The sequence below is a fragment of the Hyperolius riggenbachi genome, chromosome 3 (genome assembly GCF_040937935.1).
Source record: "Hyperolius riggenbachi isolate aHypRig1 chromosome 3, aHypRig1.pri, whole genome shotgun sequence".
Lineage (NCBI taxonomy): Eukaryota > Metazoa > Chordata > Amphibia > Anura > Hyperoliidae > Hyperolius > Hyperolius riggenbachi.
Window position 1 is genome coordinate 442,696,368 of NC_090648.1, and position 27,977 is coordinate 442,724,344.

Genomic DNA, 27,977 nt, shown 5'->3' on the forward strand with positions numbered 1-27,977 from the left:
CTTCAACACAAGCTCTAATGATCTGATCTGATTCATGTATTTCTGAAAATCAAGAACAAAATTATCACTGGCACTGAGCTCATAATTTGTAACAGAATTAGTTCCTAGGTCAGGATCAGCAGCTCCTTTTACATGGAAACGAGATCCTGCAGGCATTAGTTCAGATATCACAAGGGTGCTCATTGTAGAGGGAAAAGCAGGTTTGTTGTCATTTACATCTTCTATTTCTACATCTATATGATACATCTGCACAGGCTTATCTACAATGACCTGCAGAGGAATGATACAGAGCTGTATGCCTGGACACAGCTGCTCTCTGTCTATTGTCTCTCTAACAAACAAGATTCCATTCTGCAGATTTACCTGGAAATATTCCTTCTCATCAGTATTGACAACTCGTAATATTCTGTAATTAATCTCACCTATGTCCAGTCCCAGATCCTGAGCAATTCTTCCAACAAAGGTGCCATGTTTGGATTCCTCTGAGATGATATAATGCAGCTGACTCAAGACCACATCCCAAGACATTTGAAGCAATAAGAAAAGAAAAAGCCTGCTTCTTCTTTGACAATCCAATGTTGCTTTCAGCATTTCTTACAATCAGGGATGATAGAGATGATTTCTCCAGTAAAAACAGCATTCACAGTAATTCAAGACTCACAGCACGTAAGAGACATACTGTCATGGCTGCTTCCCTTTTAGTAAAATATCAGCTGTTAGCAATAGAGAAATGTATTCAGTCTAAAAACTATAGCTTGGTGTAGAGTGACATCTTGTGTCTGAATTTCAAGCTGCATCTTTTATAAGACAACTAAAATGTAAGTCTGAGCATTTTAAATTATTTTTGTGTTTTTGTATTTTAAATTAATGTTTTCATTAGTATACAATGCATAGGTGGGTTTTACATTTCTCTCACTCAAATAGTATGTACAGTATATTCTTATCTGTGGGTTAAACTTCATAAAGTGAGATGCACTATCAACTATTCAGTAAAGTTTTTTTTTACATATTTAAAAGTACTCCAGTGTTTTTAAATCAAGAGTTTGTTATGATAATTGTAGATTAAGCTATGCAAACTGATTACTATAAATTCTGTATGAAATGGTAAAAAAATGGATTTTGCTGCAAAACATCATTTTCTTATGATAAATTTAGATGCAACTAGGCAAACTGTTTACTATAAATAATGAATACAATTGTAAAAAAGGGATTTTGTAGTAAAACTATTTTTCTAATGATGTTTTGACACAATGATGTTTTGACAAGATGCATTCACAATACAGTATGCAAACATTTACTTGAAAAATAAGCAAAAATAAAACTCGAACTTTAAAGTAAACAAAGCAGTATAATTCACAGTCATTTGCATTTTCTTTTTTCATATACATCTAGAACACATGCAAATCATGTAACCTCTTTCCAGTTTACAGAAAGGTATAATAAATTAACCTAGAACTAAAGAGCTAAGAATTGTTAGTGTTCAAATTGGTTTCAAATTTAGGTCTAGTAAGTGTGAAAGGGGGGGGGGGGTAAATTCATTCATCATCCAGAATCTGTCTGCATACTCTCACCACATGAGGCCAGACCTTGTCACTGTAGGCTCTGACAATGGGTAAAAGTATTTTATCCTGAGATACCTAATGGCAATCAAAATATCAATATCTAGCCTGCAGATATTTGTACTTACCTCTATAAATATGTCTCTCCAGACCATCACTGACCCACCTTTAAACCAGTCATAATGAATTTTGTTATAGGCAGCATTTTTTTTTCATTGGCTTCTCTAGACTCTTTTAACATCTGTCACAATGTGCTCAATGTAAACCTGCTTTCATCTATGAAAACCACAGGGTGGCAGTTGTTGACCTGCTAATTATAGTATTCCATTTCAAATGTCAATCAAGTTCCAAAGTGCTTGGTAGTGAGCACAAGGCCCCCTATAGGATGTCAGGCCCTTAGGTTGCCCTCATAAAGTCCATCTCTGATTGTTTGGTCAAAGACATTCCCACCACTGGCCTGCTGGTGGTCATTTTGTTGGATTCTGACACATCACAGTCTTGTCCTTCTGGCCCAAAGGAGCGAATAACATTCTTGCTGATAGTTTAAGTACCATCCACAACCCTGTCCAGCTCTCATAAAGTACCTGCCTGTCTTGAGGAATCTCCTATATGCTGTTGAGATTGTGCTAAGTGACACAACAAACTTTCTAGCAATAGTACATATTAATTTGCAATTCTGGAGAGGTTGGACTACTTGTACAAATCCTGCAGGGTCCAGAAAAAATGAAGAGGAATAAATGTCAGTGGCCCTCAACTGTTTTAAACCATCAGTGTTTTGTTGGTTTTCTCATTGAGCCCCTCTAGAGCATTTGTTGTAATTTTTTTACCAAAGCAGTGGAAACTGGCAATCTGCTATGTACCTGATGAAATCAGTACCCCAAACATTTAACCCTCTTAGCGGTAACCCCGAGCTGAGCTCGGGGTAAGCCGCCGCAGAGGATATCTCAGACCCTGGTGGGGCGATTTGCCTCATTTAAAATGCTGTATGCGCAGCTAGCACTCTGCTAGCCGCGCGTCCAGCTTGATCACCACTGCTCTGCGGCGATCGTCCGCACGCAGCGGCGGAAGAGGGCGCCCCCCCGCCAGAGCCCTGCGCTGCCCGGACCAATGACTTCCAGGCAGCTCTATGGGCTGGATCTGAGGCGTCTGATGTCAGGACGTCAGCTGACGTCCATGACGTCATTCCGATCGTCTCCATGGCAACAGAAAAAGCCAAACAGGGGAACATGTTATATACGCATTCCCCTGTTTGCTATTGATGCCGGTGACAATCGCACTAGAGGGACACATGCGCCCTCTAGTGTTGTTTCATGTAGCTACCACTCTGGTAGCTTTACATGAAACAAAAATTTTTTTTTAAATGTATTTCTGCCTAATTGGCAGAATTAAAGAACCGCCAGGAAGGTTGACTTGATGCCAAAAAGTCTTTCTTACATTTTTTCTAGCAGTTTATTTGTATTACTTTCCAGCTTTGCAATGCAAGATAAATAGATAGACATAGAGCCTTTTCTAATCCATTATCTGTTGTCAACGGTTGTAAATACAGATGTTTGGGTTATCTAGTTTTGGTGAAAACCAGCCTAACAGTATATTTTAGTATATCTATGGAAACGTGCACATACAAGTAAAATGCAAATAGTTTTTATTAAAAAATGTCACTAAGGAAATTAGGAGTAAAAAAATCAAGTTCTACCAAAAATGCAGTGAAGAAATCACATAGCTGTTAAAGCATGTATTCTTTTCCTTTAAGACAGCTCATCTTCTCTCATTGCTCTAACTTAGATGAAAAAAACAATTACAGAGTTGACTCAGCAATTTTCAAAAGCATTATTTAAATAGAAACTTTACTGAATTTAACATAATAAATAAAAATGCTTATTCTTACAGTATTACTTTATAAAATATTTAGTCAATGTTTGCCCATTGTAAAATCTTTGTTCACCCTATTTTAAATTCCTTAATTTTGTTTTTAAATGGGTTTTTATTTATTATTAGCAAAACAATATACAAAAAAGCAAAAAACAAACTAGATATTCCCCATGCAGGGGTAACAATTTTGATAGTGTTACATGAAAAAGTTTATATATTATACACAGTAACTCGTTTGACTCTAAGAGATAGTCAGGAATATTACTTATTACAATAAGAATAAGTCACATGAAAATATAATACTATGAAGACCAAAGTCTCTGCTACTATATGGCAGGTCCACCACTGTGAGCAAAAACAACACCTGGGCCCATATGTCATTATTTTTTTCACCTGAGTTATCTCCTAGGAGATAACGTTAATCTTCTCTTTAAACTAAGTTTTTATTATTTTACAATTGAAAAAGTACACAAAAATTGGTGAAAAGGTCATATCAAATTTATTTTGAGTATTTTCTTTCTTGCTAGTGGCTTAAAGGGAATAGTATGACAAGTTGTGAATATATCACCTAGGAGATAACTCAGGTGAAAAAGAGAATTGCATATGGGCCCTGGGCCCATATGCAAGTTACTTTATCTCCTGAGTTTTCTCCTAGGAGATCATTTTTCTTCTCTGATTTAAAATAACTTTTCAGGACTTTGCAATGAAAAAGTACCAAAAAGTATGTGAAAAAAAGTACTATCAAAATTAGTTTGAGGTTTTTTTTTTGTTGCTTGCTGGTGGTTTAAATGGCATATGTATTGATGATTTTGAAAATATCACCTAGGAGAAAACTCAGGTGATAAAGTGAATTGCATATGGGCCATGGTTTCACAGGGTCCACTAGGGCAGAATGCTGTGATATCATAACCTGAGCTAAACATCACTGGGAGGGTGGGGTTGCATACCAATATACAGCACTATAAAGATACAATAATCATTTACGATGATGAATCAAGGATAATTAATGTAAAATAGGTATCCTGAATAATGTATTACATTCTACTATATCTGATCATGGCTGACCAAAATTAAATCTATAGTTTTAATTTTGAATCTGAACCCCAGGGAGCAAGAGGCAAGTAGTTAAAACACAACAGAATTTACCAAATAATGTATAAAAGTTTGCTGCAGTAGTTTCAACTCAACTCCCTAATGCTTGCTAAGTGACTTGGCACCAATAACAAACGATTTCCTGAGAAAGTGTCTCTCTCCTGGGAACATTTGAAGTATAAAACTGCACAGAGGTTATGTTCCTTTTCCTTGTTATTACTTTATTATTATCTAATGGATCCCTACCTAGGTTTTGTAATACTAGGCAGAGAAATTGCTGATGGGGGAGAATTGTAACAGGGCCTTCCATTTTGTTGTCCAGCCTGATGAAAGTCCCTAAGTCCTGAAACAGTGGGCTGTCGCTGGGAAGCAGCTCCGCACTACTTGTCATTTTAAATGGATTTCTAAATAAAGAGCTAATAATTACAAAGAGCTATACATTCTTGGAGGCACTGACCTTACATGGAGACTACAGTGTACCATCTGAGAGGTGCTGAAGGATGGCTGGGATAGAGCACTCCATTTCTCAGTATTGCATGGGTGCTGACCTCTTCAGGACAATTGTTTTTTTTTTTGTTCTCAGCAAAAGGTAATTACAGCAGCAACATTAATTTTATTTGTTTAAATTGTATAACTTATATTATCTTAGCTACTGCAGAGACACTTTATGTTTGGCCAAAGGAACTGTGTTTATCCTTACAGGTTCTTTTTCTATGTTTGCCCTGCTTACACATTATGGCAGGAGTGTATTCTGTTTACAAATTAACCCTCAATTGCTGGTTTTCATTTTAGACTTTACATGTGCATATTTGTAAAATGACTAATAACCATACTAGAAATTATAGCCTACATTAGTTACTGGCGTAGCATGAGAATTTTATTTGGCTAAATAATACGTTTGCACTTACAAGAACTTGAATTTGCATTTGCTTAACAACACAAGCAATATGATACAAGGGCAGACAGTATAGATAAGCAACTTGCTGTGGCTGCCACCTGCCAGCCCCTGCTCCTCCAAACAATGCTGGAAAACCTGGCTTGCAGTAAGAAGCAGTACAGCTATTTAATTCCTATGTGCACTATACTGTAAACTATAAAGCGGTTATTCTCTTCCCTTCCACCACCGTTCATAAAAAGGACAGTTATCACCATATAAAACCACCTATGCAAATGTCGCTTGGATTTGAGATCTACTAAGTCTTGGGATTTTCATAGTCAACATAAATCAGGACTAAGTTACGCATGCAAAAAATTATAATCAAAAGCTTTCCTACCAAGTCACATTTGCAATTTTCTGACCATTTAATTTTATACTCATTTATACAGAGGGCTAGATTGCTTAATCCTGAACCCGATCTCCATTCTCCCTCTGTCGGAGGTGCTTGGCTGTAATCCAGACCTATATTAGTTTCCTCCATTATTTGTCTGATGAAGCGGGACTGTACCCGCGAAATGCGTTGTAAAGTAGAGCTTCTAATAAATGTTATTTTTATACAAACATAACTAATTCATGCCTGTTTTTCTTTGAGGGAGGTAAGTCCACCATAAGTTCCCCCTTTTAAATGTTTTTTAGATGTTTTTATCCTATTTTGGCGCCTCTGTTAAAATATATATACATAGTCTAATTCACCCTTGGTGGAGGGGTGTTACCCCATTTTTCCTGTCTACAAAAAGCAACTTCTTAAATCTGAGAGTGGTCAGGTTATAATTCTCCTCACCTGCTATTACAGTGGCTACCTGATTGGCAACCCACATTTGTGAGCATATCTATAAATACTCTTAAAAACTTTCTATGAATTATAAAAGTACTACACTATATTTTGCTCTCATTCTCCATTTCTGTTTTACCAATTTGAACATGAACTAAGCACTGAATTTCCATAATCAATTCCCTGCAACTGTGAGCACACTGATCTGCATAAACTAAGCAATGACTGAAGAAGGAAATATAAATGTAAAAATGAACACATACAGTAGATTAATCTGCAAACAGCCATGGATGAAAGGGAAGTACAATTCAGCATGTCTCAAAAATCATAGAAAATTATTTGAATTACATGCAATTGAAAGGTTGTATGCATGTCAGCAATTGTTAAAATGCACCACAGCTATAACTTTTGTTTAAAAAACGCTGCCCAGATTCACACAGTTGCTTCTGTTTTCCTCAGCTTACAAAGCTTTGGTAAATTGAGTTCTATGCCAAATCCAGTCTTTATGTAAAAAACTATAGTTAACCACTTTACCACCCGCGGTGCGGATATCTCCATCCCTTTATCCACCCTGTCAACACCAGGGACGGAGATATCCGCACCTCCCGCCACTCCCGCCGCTGTCTGCGCGCCCACTCGCTCGTCTGCGTGCCCCCGCGCTCGTGCACGCCACCACCCGCTCGCCCGGAGATCAACGAATTGGTAAAACCATTCCCATTCATTGATCTAAGCCCCCGCAATGATCGTCTGCTTCTATGAGAAGCAGCGCGATCATTGTGAAAAAAAAAGTTTCCCAGCCTCATAACACAGGTCGCATAAACAAAAAAATACTGTGGCCATCTTGTGGCCAAAAAGTAAAACTACACCCTAAAGCATTTTTCATATACAAATACATTAGTTTTACACTAAAAATTAACTCATTTCCTCCCACACTCCCCAATTTTGTTTTTATTTTTTGTAATTAAAAAAAATTACAATAACAAAAAATACATAAATAGTTACCTTAGGGACTGAACTTTTTAAATAATTATGTCAAGAGGGTATAACACTGTTACTTTATAAACTATGGGCTTGTAATTAGGGATGGACGCAAAACTGAGAAAAATGCACCTTTATTTCCAAATAAAATATTGGCACCAAACATTGTGATAGGGACATAATTTAAATGGTTTTATAACCGGGATAAATGGGCAAATACATTTCATGGATTTTAATTACAGTAGCATGCATTATTTAAAAACTATAATGGCCAAAAACTGAAAAATAATGCATTTTTTCCCACACTTTTTCCTATTTTCCCATTAAAACACATTTAGAATAAAATAATTCTTGGCATAATGTCCCACCTAAAGAAAGCCTAATTGGTGGCAAAAAAAACAAGATATAGTTCATTTCATTGTGATAAGTAATGATAAAGTTATAGACGAATGAATGGAAGGAGTGCTGAAAGGTGAAAATTGCTCTGGTTGTCAAGGGGTAAAACCCCTCAGTTGTGAAGTGGTTAAGCTAGGGTGTACCTTTTGATCTTTTTTTTGCAGTTGTTACTATGATATATCATTTTATTGTGTATGTGATACTCCACAATAATAGACTGGTTAAAACATTTAGTTTGTACATACAACAAAATAAAACATTAAATTATATTTAAACTTACATGATAAAAAGAATTCCGTAGAGCCGCAAATTGGTTTAACTGTTCTTCATTGCTTGCTGTTTGAGAACTATTTGGAGTGAAGACTATTAAGTCATTCTTTGGTTGTGATGAGTTTGAACATACTCTGTATTGAGTTTGTTGAGAGTACACCCAGCTTCCCCCTGTGTTTGAACAAATGTTGTAGTTTTCCTTCAGCTCCTTCACTTCATCTCTGCATTTTTGCCACCTTAAGACAGTGAAAACAATTAATGTTATAAGAAATAGACTTGATATGATGCAGATAGCAACAACCAAGTAAATATTAGCTTCAGAAAAGTCATCAATTATTCCTTTGGCATTCTGATTATCATACAGAATTTCCTGGTCAGAATCCACAAAGGAGATGACAACTTCTGTTGTGGTCGACATAGCTGGCTCTCCATGGTCCTTTGCCACCACCACCAGTGTGTATTCTTCATAATCTGAATCTGTAATTGGCCGTCTTAGACTGATTTCTCCAGAATTGTGAGATATAATAAACAGAATTTTTCCTGTAATGTCTTTAAGATTATAGGATATTAGCGCATTATATCCTGAATCAATATCTGCTGCTCTAACTTTAGTTACTAAGTCTCCTGGTTGAATTGACTTAGGAGTTTTCACTGTCAATGTGGGAAAAATAGTAGTAAAAGTAGGAGAATTATCATTTATATCTTCAATAAAAATATTTAACGCAAGGTTTGAGCTAAGTGGAGGAAGGCCAGAGTCAGTTGCTATTATGTGACACTGGAAATAAGTAACTTGTTCATGATCAAATGAAGCTAATGCAAACACTTTTCCATTCTCCGGATTGATGGAGATATATGACGATATGGGAATCCCATCAATGGTGCTGTCACTGATTGAATAGGTGATAAAGGAATTCTGCCCAACATCTGGATCAGATGCTGTTGCTGTGTAGACAAGAGAACCTGGAGGATTGTTCTCCTTGATAAAGATTGTATCAACAGGTTGTTGAAAGACTGGAGCGTTGTCATTTACATCACTTATATCAATTTTAAGAGTCTTTTGAACAGAAAGTGGTGGTGATCCTTCATCTCTTGCTACAACTACAACTTCATATTGAGCTCTTGTTTCTCGATCTAGTTGCCCATCCACAATTAAAGAGAAATCTCCCTTAAATGCTCGAAGTATTTTAAATGGTGAAGAGTTAGTGATATGACAATTAACTTTTCCATTTACGCTTGAATCCTGGTCACGGACCTTTATGATAGCAATTGTTGTTCCTTGTGGAGAATCTTCAGGAACCGGCAAAGCAAGTGATGTCACTGTCATCTCAGGGGGATTGTCATTGATGTCTACAACAGTCACTAGAACTTTGCAATGCCCTATTAATTGGACCTCTCCATTATCCACAGCATCTATCTGTATTTCATACATTTTTGCTTGTTCATAATCCACTTCTCCAATCACTTTAATTTCCCCTGTGTGTTTATCTAGGCTGAACATGTTGCTGACATCTTCTATTGCTGCTTTACTAAATGCATACAATATTTTTCCATTCTTTCCCTGGTCTAAATCTGTGGCATTTACCTTTATTACTAATGTCCCTTTAGGAGCATTTTCAATAACACTAGTCTGGTAAAATGGTTGAATAAATGTTGGAGCATTATCATTTAAATCTTCAACAGTGATAACAATCTCAGATGTTCCACTTAATCTTGGTTTACCACCATCATAAGCTGTGAGTGTGAGATTGTGAACAGCCTGCTTTTCTCTGTCTAGAGATTTCTTCAACACAAGCTCTAATGATCTGATCTGATTCATGTATTTCTGAAAATCAAGAGCAAAATGATCACTGGCACTGAGCTCATAATTTGTAATAGAATTTGTTCCAAGGTCTGGATCAGCAGCTCCCTGTACATGGAAACGAGATCCTGCAGGCATTAGTTCAGATATCACAAGGGTGCTCATTGTAGAGGGAAAAGCAGGTTTATTGTCATTTACATCTTCTATTTCTACATCTATATGATACATCTGCACAGGCTTATCTACAATGACCTGCAGAGGAATGATACAGAGCTGTATGCCTGGACACAGCTGCTCTCTGTCTATTGTCTCTTTCACAAACAAGATTCCATTCTGCAGATTTACCTGGAAATATTCCTTCTCATCAGTACTGACAACTCGTAATATTCTGGAATTAATCTCACCTATGTCCAGTCCCAGATCCTGAGCAATTCTTCCAACAAAGGTGCCATGTTTGGATTCTTCTGAGATGATATAATGCAGCTGACTCAAGACCACATCCCAAGACATTTGAAGCAATAATAAAAGAAAAAGCCTGCTTCTTCTTTGACAATCCAATGTTGCTTTCAGCATTTCTTACAATCAGGGATGATAAAGATGATTTCTCCAGTAAAAACAGCATTCACAGTAATTCAAGACTCACAGCACGTAAGAAACATACTGTCATGGCTGCTTCCCTTAGAGCAAAATATCAGCTGTTAGCAAGCAATAGAGAAATGTGATCAATGTTCATACTATATCTTGGTGTAGAGTGACATCTTGTGTCTGATTTTCAAGCTGCATCTTGGTTAAGTCAACTAAAATGTAAGTCTGAGCATTTTCATTTATATTTGTGTGTACATGTTTTGAATTAATATTTCTATTTGTATAAAATGCATAGGTGTATGTTCTCTTTCTCTCAGTCAAATATGTATATTCTTATTTGTGGCTTAAATTTCTTCAAATGTGATGCCCTATCAAACATTCAGGATAGTCCACTGTTTTACATCATTAAGTTTCCCTATTTTTAAAGAAAGAGGTTTTTTTGTGATAATTGTAGATTAAACTAAGCAGCCCAATTACTATAAATTTGGTATATAATTTAAAAAAAATGATTTTATTGCAAAACACATATTTCTTATACATTTGGAGTAACTAATTATATTGTTTGCTTATTTTTATTACAAAATTAGCCTTCACTTGATGTTGATATAATCACATTTAACAACTTATATCTAAAATAAGTTCTAAATTAAAGCAGGATTAATTGCTGTATACAGAAAAGACACACATCCCTGTGGTCAAGACTGTTTTTCTGTCTGAACTGTGACCATCCTCATAATGTATGACATAAACCAAATTCTCTTTTTACCCTATTTAGGGTACTGCATGAGAGCATACTAGTGAGCCTATGATTGTGGTATACCACTTATTTTTCACATTTTGTATTATATTAACACAAATACCAGAAGCAAACAATGAACAACAAGAAAAGTTATTGAGAACAAAATAGGCTTTCTTCATCAAGCCTGCTGCATAGCTCTTTTTTATACAATTATGTGCGATCTGAGAATTCTAATATAGTATTCTTTATTATTTACTGTACATACAGTTTGTAAACTTCAGTGTAAACAGATGTATATATTTTAAAACTAGCATAAATGCATAATGGCTCATTTTCTTTTGAGTTTGTTGTTGTTTTAAAAATGTGAAGTCCACCTCCAGAAAGATTTTGCTTTTCCCTATTCCATGTCTCCAGATTTACCAGGGTTCATTACAAAGGTATTGAATTCCCAAGGACAGCAAATGAGGGGAAACCTCCCCAGCTGGGGCACAGATAGCAGTATCCCTTTACATGCTGTCCAGTAATAAAACATTTTTTTTTAAAAGAAGCATTTAAAGTAGGGCATCTTTTGCTAAATATTTTTCCTAAATATTGCTGTGAAAGGAACCAGAGAGCCATGTTCCACTCAAGAAAAAAAATGTGCAATGCAGACCGATGAGGGTAAATACTGAATATATCTCACTCAGATATTCACATTGCCTTGCTCTTCGAGACACTGGAAAGCAGTCTTTAGTTTATTTTTTATTTATTTTTTGGTGGGGGCAACAAAGTGTTCCTTGGTATCCTACATCTTTGATATTTCTACTTTATATATGGCTGTCTATTGAGAGTTATGCCATCCACCTTCAGGAAACCAATCGGGTGTTTGGAAACATTATATTATTCTCATGTTGATATTAGAGAGATGGTAAATGAGATGCTAATACATTTGATTTACTGCCCTTATTGAAGTTTTTTTTTGTTTGTAAATCTGTGGAATTTAGAATTGCACCAATTAAAGTCATTGGTTGCTGCATTAATTGGTCCAGTTCCAAGCTGCATACATTTCCATAAAAGTAAAAACATTCAAATTAACTGAAAATAATTAGCCATGTATTGACCATTCCTAGTTGTAGGGTAGTTCCTTTGATGAACCAGAAGTTGTGGTGTGAATATATATATATTTACCAACAAGTATGTGGAACATAATTGTCCTGTGTTATAAAGTCATTATAACGCAAGTTAACACATTGTAATGTTAAGCCTATGCAACATTCACAGTGCAACGTTAACGTCGCGTTGTAAATGTTGTGTTATGTTAACTCACTGCTTGCAGTGCGTTACCTCTAAACGCAGACATAAACGGATACAGAGAGGCATACTTTTCATTGACTGTATGCTCCACTGTATCTACTGTAAGCAATGGGAACACAGCATTAATGTGCGTTACCACCTTTTTTTTGTGTTGCGTTGTAATGCTGTGTCGTGACTTTAACGTTGTATTACAATACAACATCCCACTGTGAATATGCCCTAATGGTTCTGGGGTTAGTGCAGCGAGAAGGACAGTCAAGATTTTAGAATAAATAGGACAGAGCAAAAGAAAGCCAAGGAAGAATGAAAACTACAGAAGACAGTAATGTAAAAAAAAAATAGATGTTTACAAATGAAAAAAACATTTCTTTCTCAAGTAAAGTTTTTTTTTTTTTTTTTTCAACCATATCTTCAAAATAGGCAGGGAGTCGATAATTATTGCCTTTACCTATCTACCTAGCTGGGGATGGGCATCTAAGGGTTCCTTTACTGACAAAAGGAGCTCATAGATACTGTAAAAAATCTTTAAGGTACTATCAACACATGCATGAGGTACCTTCTTCTGTGCAGTAAAGTAGAGAATACACCCTTTGCCCTAAACTTTGGCTTTGCAAGAAGGTAGAAAGATTTCTTCCCCTGTCTTCCAGAGTTCTGCCCATTTAATCAACCATGCCCATCAGTATAGTTTAGGTGGTGAGACGCCACGCTCTGGTGATCACCTGTTCTGACAATAACAGTTGACAATAACAGTCAACAGGGCTGAAAAGGTTTGGGAGTAGGGCTACATTAAGTTAATTTATTTGATGAAAAATTAACTAAACAAAAAAAAAAAAAGAGCAAAAAGCATATTTCTGAAATTAATAACATGACTTATCACCTGGGTAACTAATCTACCTTTTTGCAAAGTCAAATCACCTGGGTAAGGCAGTGTATAGGATTCTCACTAACCTTCCCTCATTTCTGACAAACTATAATTAATCCCCTCAGCTAAACCATAAATTGAAGGATAAGAAAAGGAATATACAGTTTAGTTCTTTCTCACATTCTCAGCATTCATTGAATACTGCACTCCCAGCAATGCAGTATTCAATGAATATTTCAATTTTATCATATAGTTCTCAAAAATACTATTGTATAGGGCCCTGTATGTGATTGGAGTTTGTTTAATTTACCAGTTTCCACCTACATCTCACACAATATTATTTGTTTAACCAGTTCGCATTCAGTCGTTTTTCGCTTCATGCATCCGAACAATGTTCACCTCCCATTCATTAGCCTATAACTTTATTACTACTTATCACAATGAACTGATCTATATCTTGTTTTTTCCGCCACCAATTAGGCTTTCTTTGGGGGGTACATTTTACTAAGAGCCACTTTACTGTAAATGCATTTTAAAAGGAAGAATAAGAAAAAAAACGGAAACAAATCATTATTTCTCACTTTTCGGCAATTATAGTTTTAAAATAATACATGCCTCCATAATTAAAACCCACGTATTGTATATGCCCATTTGTCCCGGTTATTACACCATTTAAATTATGTCCCTATCACAATGTATGGCGACAATATTTTATTTGGAAATAAAAGTGCATTTTTTCCGTTTTGCATTCATCACTATTTACAAGCTTATAATAAAAAAAAAAAAGAAATATTTCATCTTTACATAGCTATTTAAAAAGTTTAGACCCTTAGGTAAATATTTGTGTTTTTTTTTTTTTTATTGTAATGTTTTTTTGTTTTTTTTAATTAAACATTTTATGTGGGTATTTTTAGGAGGGTGGGATTGAAATTGTATTTTTTTTTGTAAATATATGTGTATTTTTATTTTTATTTATGATTTAGATGTAGTTTACTTTTTGGCCACAAGATGGCAGCCATGAGTTGTTTACAGTGACGTCACTCTAAGCGTACCACGTACGCTTAGAGCGACATAGGAAGCAGAAAAAGCGTAGCTTCCGAGAGAAGCTGTCGCTTTTTCTGCAGGGGAGAGGAATCAGTGATCGGGCACCGTTGCCCGATTCACTGATTCACTGGCTAACAAACCGCCGGCCGGGAGCGCGCGTGCACGCGCGCGATCGGCCGCGTGGACGCGCAGGAGCGCACATGGCTTCCTGGACGTGAGTTTCACGTCCAGGAATGTCAAATAGTTAATAAACCCATGCAAAATATACCACAGTTGTATGCATGCAGTCATTTTTTTTAATATTTAGTCTGTTGAAGCACATCCTGTTCTTCACCCCCCCCCCCCCCCCTTTATTGCTGAGAGATTGTTCAACTAAAGGAATATATGATAATCCTGTGAAGAACTTAAAAATTACACATTCCTTTAAAGCAACAATTGTGTCTATAATTAGATACTTCTATGTGGATATCAGTAGGTATCTAAGGCTTTAGTAATTATTTTTGTTGAGCTCAGAGAAATGTTACTGTAATTAATTCCCAGAAGATTTAATTTGATATTGGGTTGCAAACTCAAAAATGAGGACCCTTTCTATTTAAACTTACCTGATAAGAAGCGTTAAGCAAAGTCCCTTGTTGACTTGAGCGTTCATCATTGTTTGGTGCCTGAGAGTTGTTTGGAGTGAACACTATTAAATCATTCTTTGGCTGTGATGAGTTTGAACATATCCTGTACTGAGTATGTTGAGAGTACACCCAGCTACCTCCAGTGTTGGTGCAGATTTTGTAATTTTCCTTCATCTCATTGACTTCCTCTCTGCATTTTTGCCACCTTAAGACAGTGAAACCAATTAGTGTGATTAGAAATAAACTTGATATTATGCAGATTGCCACAACTAAGTAGACATTTGCTTCTGAAAATTCATCAATAAGTCCTTTGGGTTCTTGATTATCATAAAGAATTTCTTCTCCAGACTCCACCATAGAGATAACAACTTCAGTTGTAGCTGTCATGACTGGTTCTCCATGGTCCCTTGCCATCACCATTAACCGGTATTCTTCATGGTCTGAATCCATAAATGGTCGTTTTAAGCAGATTTCTCCATTATGGTGAGATATAGCAAATGGAATTTTCCCTGTAAGATCCTTAAGGTTGTAGGATAAAAGAGCATTGTATCCTGAATCAACATCTACTGCCCGAACTTTAGTCACCAAGTTCCCTGGTTGGATTGACTTTGGAATGTTTATTGACAATGTATGAAATAGCATAGTAAAAACAGGTGCATTATCATTTACATCTTCAATAAAAATATTTAGTGTGAGGTTCGCACTAAGTGGAGGTATACCCGCATCAGTGGCTTTTATTTGGCACTGGAAAAAAGTTACTTGCTCATGGTCGAATGAAGCTAAAGCAAACACTTTTCCATTCTCTGGATTGACAGAAATATATGAAGACATGGGAACCCCATCAACTGCACCTTCAATAACTGAATAGGTGATGAAGGAATTCTGTCCAATATCTGGGTCAGAGGCTTTTGCTGTGTACACAAGAGAACCTGGAGGGTTGTTCTCTTTGATAAAGATTGTATCAACAGGTTGTAGGAAAAGTGGGGCATTGTCATTCACATCACTGATATCAATCTTAAGAGTCTTTAAAACAGAGAGTGGTGGAGAACCTTCATCTCTTGCAGCAATTACAACTTCATACTGAGATCTTGATTCTCGATCTAGTTGTTCATTAACAGTTAAGGAAAAATCTCCTTTAAATGCTCGGTGTATTTTAAATGGAGAAGCATGTGTGATGTGACAGTTAACTTTTCCATTTAGACTTGAATCCTGGTCATGTACATTTATGATGGCAACTATTGTTCCTTGTGGAGAGTCTTCAGGAACGGGTACCACAAGTGAAGTAACTGTTATTTCAGGAGGATTGTCATTGACATCTACAACAGTCACTAGAACTTTACAATGTCCAAAGAGTTGAAACTCTCCATTATCCACAGCATCTATTTGTATTTCATACATCTGAGATATTTCAAAATCTATGTCTCCAATCACTTCAATTTCCCCTGTGTGCTTGTCTATACTAAATGCTTTGCTTGCATCTTCCATTGCTGTTTTACTAAATGCATAGGATATTTCACCATTCTTTCCCTGGTCTAAATCTGTGGCATGTACCTTTATTGCTAATGATCCTTTAGGAGCATTTTCAACCACACTAGTTTGATAAAATGGCTGATTAAATGTTGGAGCATTATCATTAACATCTTCCACTGTGATAGTGATTTCAGATGTGCCACTTAAGCTAGGTTTACCACCATCATAAGCTGTGAGTGTGAGATTGTGAACAGCCTGCTTTTCTCTGTCTAGAGATTTCTTCAATACAAGCTCTAAAGATCTGATCTGATTCATGTATTTCTGAAAATCAAGAGCAAAATGATCACTGGCACTGAGCTCATAATTTGTAATAGAATTAGTTCCAAGGTCTGGATCAGCAGCTCCCTGTACATGGAAACGAGATCCTGCAGGCATTATTTCTGATATCACAAGGTTATTCACAGTGGAGGGGAAAGCAGGCTTGTTGTCATTTATATCTTCTATTTCTACATCTAAGTGATATATCTGCACTGGCTTATCCACAATAATCTGCAAAGGAATAACACAGAACTGGATGCCTGAACATATCATCTCCCTGTCTATTGTCTCTTTAACAAACAGGATTCCATTCTGAAGATTTACTTGGAAATATCCTTTCTCATCTCTAGAGACAACACGTAACATTCTGGAATTAATCTCACCTATGTCCAGTCCCAGGTCTTGAGCAATTCTTCCGACAAAGGTGCCATGTTTTGATTCCTCTGGAATTATATAGTGCAGCTGACACAGAACCGTGCCCCACGTTATTTGCAGCAATAGGAAATGAATCAGTCCTCTTTGTATATGGTAATCCAGTTTTGCCTTGGTCATTTCTTGAAATCACTGAAGATTTTTCCAGTAAAAACAGCATTCAAAAATTACTTAAGATTCACAGACGGTAAGAAAAAATGGTCATGGCAGATACAAACTGGTCTAGGAAGCTATTGAAGGGTAAGCAGTGGATAAATGCATTCCGTTTTTACCTTCATTTTATAAGTTGGTGTAGGGTGACATCTAGTGCCTAACATTGAAGTTGCAACGTATTAAGCCTCACTGCATAAATTGTAAGTTTAAATTATACTTGTGTCTTTGCAAAATAATTTTTGATGTTTAGATTTGTGCAAATTTCATAATTTTCTTGTGATGCATATTCTTATTGAAAGTTTATCATAATTTAAGTACTTGGTTTGAATTTTGTACATTCTATGAAAAGCATTTTTAATTTAATTCTCCTTTCCCAGTGTTTTTGATTGTTTTTTTTTCATTGACCAAAAGGTTTATTGAATATAAAAAAGCAGTACAAAATATACAGATACGAATATGTAAAGATACATTAGGTAAAAATACATAACCAGATTTGTATTAGAGAACCATAAAAGGTAGAGTATAACAGACATCATACAGTTTGTCATAAACAGAGCTGATGTATACCATACCCACGAGTATTGATTGTGAGTTCCATGGCATTGGTAAATCGGAAGAGGTGGAATGTAAAAGTAGAGAAGGCAGTTTAAACACCAGTTGGTAAGGGGAGAGGTTTGATGGAGAGGGAAAGAGAGGGAGTAGGGGGGTATCAGATAAGGGAAGGTGGGGATCATATATAGAAAGAAAGGAGAGGAGAAACAGGCCAGTTAACACTCTATACATAGCTGTAAGGCAACTCAGTTAACTTTGTCCAGCCATATTGTATTGAATTTAGATGGGCATCCCCTATGTTGGTATACCAGCCTCTTGAGAGGAAGAGAGTTTTTAACTTTAGTTTTCACTACAAAAAAGTGGGACAAACAGGGGACAGCCATCTAAAGCAATGCATATTTTGAGTGCAAACAGAGTTTCAAGTAGAAAGTATTTGTCAAATTTGTTTATATCTTCATCGTATATGTTGAGAATACAACATTTAACATCCAGGGTGGCTGGAGACCCTCATGAATGAAATTGACCACTTGTTTCCACAAGTCGGCGATCGGGGGGCAGAGCCATAGCAAGTGTAAGAAAGTGGGGTTAGGCAATGCGCATTTAGGGCAGGTATTAGAGGTGTTATCGGAGTATTTGGAAATATGTCTAGGGATAAGGTAGCTTTGGTGAATTATGTATAGTTTGGTCAGATGGTCTTTAATACAGGGGCATACCAGGCGGGTGGCAAGCAAGCAATCCGCCCATTCCTCGTCATCAATCTGTATATCATATTGTAGCCATTTATCTTTGGATTTCTCCACCACCGAAGCGGTAGTGTGTTCATTTAATACATTATATAGAGTGCCAATATGGTGAGGTAGTGGACCTTCTTTAAGGAATTCCATGAGAGTTGAGTTCTCAAGTAGTGGGAGACCATTGGGGAATTGTGAGTGTAATGCATGTTGCAGTTGTAGGTACATAAATTGGAACTGTGGGGGTAATGAATAACATGCTTGCAGGTCAGCGTATGCATGGAGTGCTGAATTTGTAATTATCTGACCCATGTAGTGTATGCCAACATCAGCCCAGCAAGAAGTGTTGCTAAGTTTGAGTAGCTCGGAAAGATTGGGATTTTGCCATAGTGGTGTATAGTATTCCCACTTGGAAGTAGACATTAGTCTGTTAGCTGTCCGCCATATTTTAGAGGCCTGCACTAAGATGGTGTTAGATTGAGATTGAGTAGTAAGAGTATTTTTAAGAAGAGCGAATGAGAGGTTCATGGTGCTCTCAGTGGACGAAAATCCCAACAGATCTGGGGGTTGCAGGGAGTTTGTTACAAACCAGTGCGCTAGATGTTCTAGTTGGGAGGCGATATAATATAGGAGAGGGGACGGCAGGGCCACGCCGCCCAAAGAGGTGGGGCATTGTAGTATTGCATGCCTGAGTTTGGCCCTAGACTTATTCCATACTATAGATAGTATGAGGGATCTAAGTTTATTAAAGAACAGTAGAGGGATATATACAGGTGAACTATGAAGAATATAAAGAATTTTGGGCATATGGACCATTTTTATTAAATTTATACGACCCATAACTGAGAGTGGCAGCTTTGTCCAGGAGGTCAGTTTATTTTGGGTAAAGGAAAGTAGATGAGCTACATTGTCTTCATGATAACAGGTTGAAGAGGCCCGGACCATCACCCCCAGATATTTAAAGGAGGTAACTGCTTGGAGAGGGCATGGTAGTGAGGAAGCCGAGATCTTCAAACCATCCAGGGGGAGGATTGCGGACTTACTCCAATTTATTGACAGGCCTAAGTATTCACCCATTTCTGTAATTAAGTCGAAGGCGGTAGTGAGGGAAGTGTGGGGGTCTGCGAGGTACAGGATAGTGTCATCAGCGTATTGGCTGATTTTTTTCCTCAATGGTGCCGATTTTTAAACCTATAATCCGTGAGTCTGCGCAAATTTTACAGGCGAGTGGCTCAGCTGAGAGTGCGTATAATAGGCGGGAGAGGGGGCAGCCTTGCCTGGTACTTCTGCCTATTAGAAAGGGATCTGAAATGTTAGCATTAGTGCATACTTGGGCCATAGGGTCGTTGTATAGAATTTGCACCCATCTAATAAAGTTGTCACCGAACCCAAACCTGGAAAGCGTTGCGAGCAGAAATGGCCATTCCACAGCATCAAATGCTTTGGCGGCATCAAGGGAAATAATAACTCTACTACCTTTATTGTAATGATTAGCTTGCAAGTTCACAAACAACCTTCTAATGTTAAGATTTCAAAAAACAGAAGAAAGGGCCTTGCACATCCCTTATAAAACTTCACTTTTAATTATATCAAATAAAAAAGACATACTTTACATATCCAGTAAAATTCAATAGAGAGAGGTACAGGCAGGTAGGGAGGTCACCTCCCTACCTGCCTGTACCTCTCTCTATTGAATTTTACTGGATATGTAAAGTATGTCTTTTTTATTTGATATAATTAAAAGTGAAGTTTTATAAGGGATGTGCAAGGCCCTTTCTTCTGTTTTTTGAAATCTGATTACTGCCTTGGCAACTGCACTCCCTCAGTGAGACAACGTGGCTGTCCTGTGCACGATACAATATCTACCTCTTTATGATTGGACTACCTTCTAATGTTAAGTGAGGTTTTTTTTACCAGGCATAAAGCCTGTTTGGCCGTTATGTATGAGAGATAATATAACTTTGCTTAATCGTAAGGCAAGTATTTTAGCTAAAATCTTAACATCTGTTGGAAGTAAAGAGATTGGGCGGTAAGAGTCACATAATGATAAATCTTTTCCAGGTTTGGGTATCAGAACTATAAGAGCAGTGCGCATAGATTCGGGAAGGGAGCCCTGCTTAAATGCGTATTGAAAGGTTTGGAGAAGAGGGGATAAGACAACCTCAGAGAATCTTTTTAAGACTTCGCTGGGGATACCATCAAGTCCAGGGGCTTTTTTGTTGGGTAGTGAGTGTATGACTGATTCAAGTTCATCTAAGCTAATGGGGGCATCAAGTAACTCAACCTGATCCGGGGAGAGACGGGGGAGGGAAATTTCGGACAGGAAAATCTCGGCCTCCTCACGGGAAAAGGTAGATTTGGCAGTGTATAGGTCCTGAAGATATGAAGCAAATCTTTTGTTAATGGGAACTGGGCCTGTGATTAAAGTAGAGTTTGTGTCTTTAATACTACTAATAAAACCAGTAGAGTTCCTGTCTTTGGCCATTCTAGCCAGAAGTGTACCCGTCCTCTCACCCTGTTCGTAGAAGGTTTGCTTATAGAAAAAGGCTTTAGCCTGGGCCTTTTCTTTTAATATACGGGTAAGTTGGGACTGAGCCCCCTTCCAGGCACTCTCATTCACACCAGAGGGGTCCAGAAGGTACGCTTGTTCTAGTGCAAGAATTTGAGACTGAAGGTCATGTATAGATTTGTTAGTCTCTCTTTTGTAGTGGGATACAGCACTGATGAGGAGACTTCACAAATATGGTTTAAAAGTATTCCAAACGAGTGCCCTGTCCTTTTCATCCTTGTGTATATGGAAGAAAAGTGTCAATTTATCCACTAGCCAATCCTCTGATGTGAACAAGGAGAGCCAGAAAGGGTTAAACTTCCAAATGATCTGCGTGGGGGTGTCATCCCAGAGGATTGTCATGCCAATTGGAGAGTGGCCAGAAACAATGTGGGGAAAGAATTCAACGGACAGTATCACAGGCAGCAAGTTCTTGGAGACAAAAAAAATGGTCCAATCGGGACAGGGTGTTATGCGTAGCAAAGAAACATGAGAATTGTTGAGACGCTGGGTGGGTGTGACGCCAGGCATCAACAAGGGACATCTCGCTCATTAGATGTGCAAAGGCAGTTATTTTATTTGTTGCAGCAGGGAATCTGTCTATGGCCGGGTTACAGACCATATTAAAATCGCCCATCCAGATATTAGGGCATAAGGGCAGAACGGATATGAAACGGAGGCCTTCTTTAAGAAGTAGCGAGGAGTATGGAGGTGGAATATAAAAGGCAAGTAGTGATATAAGTTTGTTGTATAATAGTCCATGTAAAAAGACGTACCTGCCATATTGATCGATCTTAATGGAGTGAGGGGAGAAGGGAATGGATTTTCTAATGAACACAGAGATCCCCCTGGAATATTGAGAGAACTCTGAGTGATATGCCTTGCCCACCCAGTGTCTTTCCATAGCTTTAGACTTGCTGCCCGTGATATGTGTCTCAATCAAAGCTAAGATGTCTGTTTTCTTCTTATTTATGTAGGTTAGGACCGTGGAGCGTTTGATAGAGTCGTTTAAGCCTCTTACATTCCAGCAAATTATATTTAAACCTTTAGTGTTTTGTGCTATCTGGTGGACAGAGTGGGTAACTGGTAGGTGTAAATAAGAGAAGGGAATAAAGGATAATTGTCCTCATAGGTATGTAATAAACCAATCTCGTGTGAAGTGGAAGGCAAACCTATAGGGTCAATGAATAAACTGAAAAGCAACATAATTAAAGAAAATAAACCCAAATAAACACCCTGCTTCACTGTAACAGCTAAGTGAAGCTTAGACCCAACTTCAGAACGTGCGGGAACAAACCAGGGCTAGATAGTTCTTCCAGTCTGTACAGTTATATGAACTAGCACGTAAACAGATCACTACACAGGTGTAGGCAGATAGGGTGGGGTGGTGGTAGGACGGTACGGAGCAGGTCCGTCCAGCAGAAGTCAGAATATCAGTAAGCAAACACATTCTCATGCATCATAAACCGGAGTAATAAAAGCTGTAATGCGTTTGATATTAACTACCCAACTCCCTAGTATATAGCTGAGTGGCACTAACGCCACTGCCAAATAATAACATTAATCAAAACGTTGTAACTGAAGCGGGAAAAAGGAGAGCATCTTCGTTCAGCATTCTTGGTAATGGCGATCAAACAGAGGGGATAATGGGGGAGTTAAGTCAGTCCGAGGAACTTTCACATAGTACGCAAGATATCCTACAAGGTAGATAAGGGGGAGAGTTGCTGGCGTACTGTTGAAGACCGAGGCGAAGACTTTGTACTAAGAACAGTGTTCAAGAACTTGCAAGCACATGGCTGGGCAAATAAACATCTGGATCACAATTTAAGGAGTACTTGCTGGGATAGTGCAGAGTTTCCATCAGAAAGCAGTACTATAGTATTGCAAAAAGAAGTGTGATCCCAAGAGAAGGGGGGGGGGGGATGATCAATATAGTGAAGTACAGTACCTTAGTGTTGCGGCGAGGAGCGGTTGGAACTTTTAGCGTGCTTGTCCATCCAGGTGTAAACATCATCAGGATCAGTAAAAAAGTGGGATTTACCATCCGCTAGGATCCTCAGTCGGGCAGGGTAAAGCATTGCGTAGCTAAATTGGTGATCACGCAATTTGCGTTTGACTGCGGCGAATTTAGCTTTTTGCTTCTGTACTTCTGTGGTGAAGTCGGGGTAAAAAGAGATTGTAGTGTTCTCAAAGGAAATGGCGCCCTTTTCTTGTGCAGCACGCAGGACCGCATCACGGCCCCTATAGTTTAAAAGTTTGAAGATAAAATTACGTGGGGGCTGCCCGGGAGCAGGGAGGTTCAGGGAGATTCTGTGGGCACGCTCCACCACAAAAACATGAGAGAAAGTACCTTCGCCAAAGAGGGATTTCAGCAGGGCCTCTGTGAACTGCTCCGGGGCGTTGCCCTCGGCCTTCTCGGGGAGACCTACGATCCTCACATTAGAGCGTCTTTGGCAGTTTTCGTGGTCTTCCTGACGGTCCATCGTGGATTTGATATTCTTTTGGGACTGGCTTATCTCCTTTTGTAGCGGGCGTACCGAGTCCTCAAGATCGCTTATGCGCTTCTTGGATTCGCTCACGCGGTCCTTCAGGGCACCCAGGTCCTGTCTCAAAAATGTGACATCCGTCCGGACCGAGCCCAGCGTGGTGGTGATGACCGCTAGAGTGGCTTGGCAGTCTGCAATAGCCGACAGGACCTGCGTTAAAGTAGGTGCAGGCTGTTCAGACTCCGGGGGGTCAGGATTTCCCTCATCGGAGACCGGAGATAGCGGGGCCTCAGCGCCATCTTGGTTCCTGCGGCAGAATTTTTCCAGCTTGGCAGCGGCGGTGGAGATGCGGGGAGTCGTCATGCCTAGTACACCGGATCGGGTGTGTATTCAGCAGCTTAGAGGGAGCACTGAGAAGGGTAGGATGCAGTCAGGATAGCTGTAAAATGGCCTGCTGGACGGGAGCTCACTCTACACACGTCCTCACGCCATGAGCTTGCGGCCACGCCCCCCAGTGTTTTTTTTAATGTAAAACATTTGATGTATCTTTTGTACAAAAGATCTTAAAAAGGGAGTGGCCAATATACATTTTTATATTTTGCTGTAATACCTAATGAGTGTTTTTTTTCTGTAGTAAAATGGTGTGCTTATATTAATTGTATGCTTCTGCATTAAGGTGAATGCAAAATAATAAAACTACACTAAGACCCACAAAGCATATGCAAAGTAAAAAATAATAATAATAATTTTGATGACTTAACTTAATTTTGCATTCTGTTACATTGGTATATTGGTGCAACAGTGAAAACCAGTTGGTTTGTATTGATACATTTAAGTTGTTTTTACATGTTTATGTATAGGAACAATGACTTCATTATTACATTGAACATAAAATCAAATATGTCTGTTAAACAAATTAGGTAGAGGTTGCTAATTGAGAGATGATGATCATATACATATATGGCTAGTCTTCTACTTTGAAGACCCTTTAACATAGCCCTTAATATTCAAAGTTTACAAATGTTGCTGAAGTTTAGTGGACCAAAGCCGAGGGAAATTTTTCAGATACTGTAAAATTTGTATCTGGCTATAGCCATAAACCCATAAAGATTAATTGTCAAAATTATTACATCATAAAAACAAATTGGATTTTATATTTATATCTGTAATGATCTGCTCTGCTGTCTGCACAGGCAGACAGCTGTTTGACCATTTTGTAAATATGAGTGTGGCAGGTCCCTGGAAAAGAGACCTGTCTCCACTCTGCAAGCTGCAGAGGTGCTGTTCTGGGTAAGAATTTGCATCCACTTGTCATGCAAATTGCTTAGCTGCTTCCTCTGATGGCTTGCAGTATAAAAAACATTTCTTCCCAGAATTCCCTGCTGGTCATGATGGTTTGTTCCTGCTAACTCACCTGGAGCTATTGTTTGCTAAGATTATCTTAGAGTAATTCCTTGGGACTGCACTAGGCATCCCTTCTAGCGCAGTCAGGTTGTATTATCTGTTTTGCCTTGTACTCTCTATCTTTTGCGATTGTCTTGTCGCCAGCGGCGGTCGACAGGAAATCGTTCTGTCTGTACTCCGTCTTAGGGGTGCAAACCAGAGCAGCGGTTGCTACTGGTTGATTCATCTGTTTGTCTGTCTGGATCGCATCCACTCTAGCGGTAGTGGCGGTGGTTCCTTCTGTGCTCTGTCCGGGAGTGTAGGACAGAGCTGCGGTTGCTGCCGGCTACTCCTCTCTGTGTTGTCCGGTACGAACGCTTGCTGTAGGCTCGGTGAGGTAACCGTTTAGCAAGCGTTCGCGTTCTCTATTTTGTGTTTGTGTTATATTGGTTAGTTAGGGTGGCACACTTATTACTGGGCGCCTAACGCGTGGTGATCGTGTCTTTAACGCGTTCGCTGTTGCGAATGAGTGCCGAGTTCGCGTTTAGCTAGCGTTTGTTATTTTCTTTGACGTTCTGATCATTGTTATTTGCTATGTCTTTCTTGCTACACTTGTGCTCTGTCTAACTCGGTCATGTGTCACTATTGGCAATCGTCACTCTTCCGATTGCGTTCCCACTTTGTTTCCGCTGTTGTGTGTTCACCGTCGCTGGGTGGCGACTAGATTGGTGGACACACATACATTCTGTCTCTGTGCTCTCTCTCTCTAAGGGGTATATTGCCCTGCATTGCTTAAACTCGTACAATTCCCATCTGGCATCTGTGGCAGGGCAGAGGCCGTGTTCCTCTGCACTCCACAGCTCCATCTGCCAGTGGGAATTTCCCTCTACAGGTGCATAGCACCATAGCTGAGTTCTGTTTAATTACACGCTTGTGGAGGATTTCCCCAGTGTCAGTGCGCATCTTGTGCGCTGACCACGGAAATAATTCTGCAATCATTACAATATCTCTATTCTCTATTTCCATTAATTATAAAATAATTTTCGAGAGCAGTGTTGCCAGTGTTGATAATGATGAAGTTGAATAATGTGGAGAATGAGGAGCAGGGAATAAGTTATCCTCCACACTTGATATATATCCAGTTCTGTGGAACCTTGGTTATCAAGCATAATTCTTACCGGAAACATGCTTGTAATCCAAAGCAAATTTTCCCAAAAGAATTAATGGAAACCCAGGAGATTCGTTCCACAATCCAAAAACAATTATGGGAACATAGTATAAAATAACTGTCACTATAACTAACAGCATTAGTGTGTGTGTGTGTGTGTGTGTGTGTGTGTGTGTGTGTGTGTGTGTGTGTGTGTGTGTGTGTGTGTGTGTGTGTGTGTGTGTGTGTGTGTGTGTGTGTGTGTGTGTGTGTGTGTCTTTAACTGGGAACTTATCTATTGACAGTTGTGTTTGCCTACTTTTGAGGATTTCATGAAAATTTGACTCTTTGCACAGTCTCTACACTCATATTAAGTACAACTAAGTACAATCCTGCAGCACCAAAGGGAGAAGAACTATCAGTTGTAAAGACATTGCCTGTATCCAGTCCTGTATATGAAGTCAAAATGTCACAATCATTTTTGTTTGTATAGCAAAGCGCTCTTAATCCAAGTTACTTTCTATCCAAGGTTTTACTGTATACCAAACCAATTCAACAAAACTGTGGTTATTAAGTAGTCTTAATGACCCATGACATATACTTATTTAAGCCTTACATTATACAGTGCTACACACTGCAAAACTACCATGAATATTATGTGTTTTTCTTTGGAAGAGGGTGGGGGCGCCCAACAATATAATATACAATAATTCGACAGCTCAGGAGCACCACAAAAAGCAATCCAAGAATGGTCCCCTGTACCTAGGGGTCAAACAATAAGAATCCCCAAAGGACTGGCACCACACAGGGTATAAACAGCTCAGTGGATGTTTATTGCAGCATCTATCAATAAAAAGGGCAACGACAGCCCGCTGCTTTTACCTGTGAGGCCTTACAAGCCGAAACAGCGTTCTGTCGCTGCTCTTTTTATTGCTAGATGCTGCAATAAACATCCACTGAGCTATTTATACCCTGTGTCCTTTGGGGATTCTTAATATACAATAGTACAATATTTTTTTTTTATAAAAAAGGCATTCGTGACTTGATTTAAACAAGACAATTTATTTATACTGAAAAAAAAAGGTTATGACAAAGCATTTTGTGGGTTTTACATGCTTCCTCAGGTCAATGATACCCAAAAGCAAGTACCCAATGGTTGAGCAGAAGATGATACGAGCACCTACAAGACTCTGTTGGGTGCCTCTAGCCTCTTCCTATAATAATTTAAAACCCCATTGGAGTTTGTTGTTTCTATCAACTCAGTGTGAACTGTGAGGGCCTTCTCATGCCCGAGAGGTGGCAAAAACTGCACTGTATGCCCGATTGGTGGTTGAAATCTGCTTGCAACCAGAAAAATGTGAGTAAATATCTTTATGCAGATCATTACCGAATGCTTTAACAAATTGCGCTATTGGCTCCCATTATTCTCTTTTGTGCTTCCTGCAGTTCCTGGATTGTCTGGGCCTTACCCCTTTTCATGTGTATTTCCTGGCTTCTATAATATGTTTTCTCAAGAATCATCGAACTGAAAACCCTACAATATTCTGGAAATATATTTGGGGAAATTGTTGAAGAAAGCGATAACGTACCACAGTCTGAGTTGGGATTAAATATTACAAGGTTAAACCATAGATTACAGTGTCTGAGAAGTCGGACTGTGTGCTCCCATTACAGGGTGTTCATCTTGGCACAACACCTTGTTGCCTCCCTTAGAATTATGTGTGCCCCATTGCCCTTCTGTTGATTTGACAGATACAGAAAAGGACATGAAAATATTTGGGAATTAATTGTGATGTTTCAAATGTGACTTCAAAACATTGGATGTACGTGTAATAATACCGAGTACTTGTCAAGCAAAAGAATGCAACTCTCAAATGATATTAGGTTTATTATTACTAAATGACAGTGAAAGATTATTTGTACAAAATATTTGGAAGTAA

General features: G+C 38.5%; 1 protein-coding gene across 7 annotated transcripts in view; it reads right to left on the reverse strand.

The window, feature by feature from the left end:
- Positions 1–27,977, reverse strand: part of LOC137564209 (protocadherin alpha-C2-like) — a 362,151-nt gene that overhangs the window by 283,156 nt on the left and 51,018 nt on the right. Inside the window, exon 1 of one of the 7 annotated variants that reach the window (XM_068277783.1) lies at positions 14,797–17,239. The exons of 5 other annotated variants lie outside the window; for them this stretch is intronic. In XM_068277783.1, the coding sequence (XP_068133884.1) occupies positions 14,797–17,157 (2,361 nt within the window). In that variant the 5' untranslated portion in view covers positions 17,158–17,239. Of the gene's footprint in view, positions 1–7,883; positions 10,340–14,796; positions 17,240–27,977 lie in introns of those variants that run through there. One more of the 7 variants, XM_068277782.1, reaches the window with a different exon arrangement.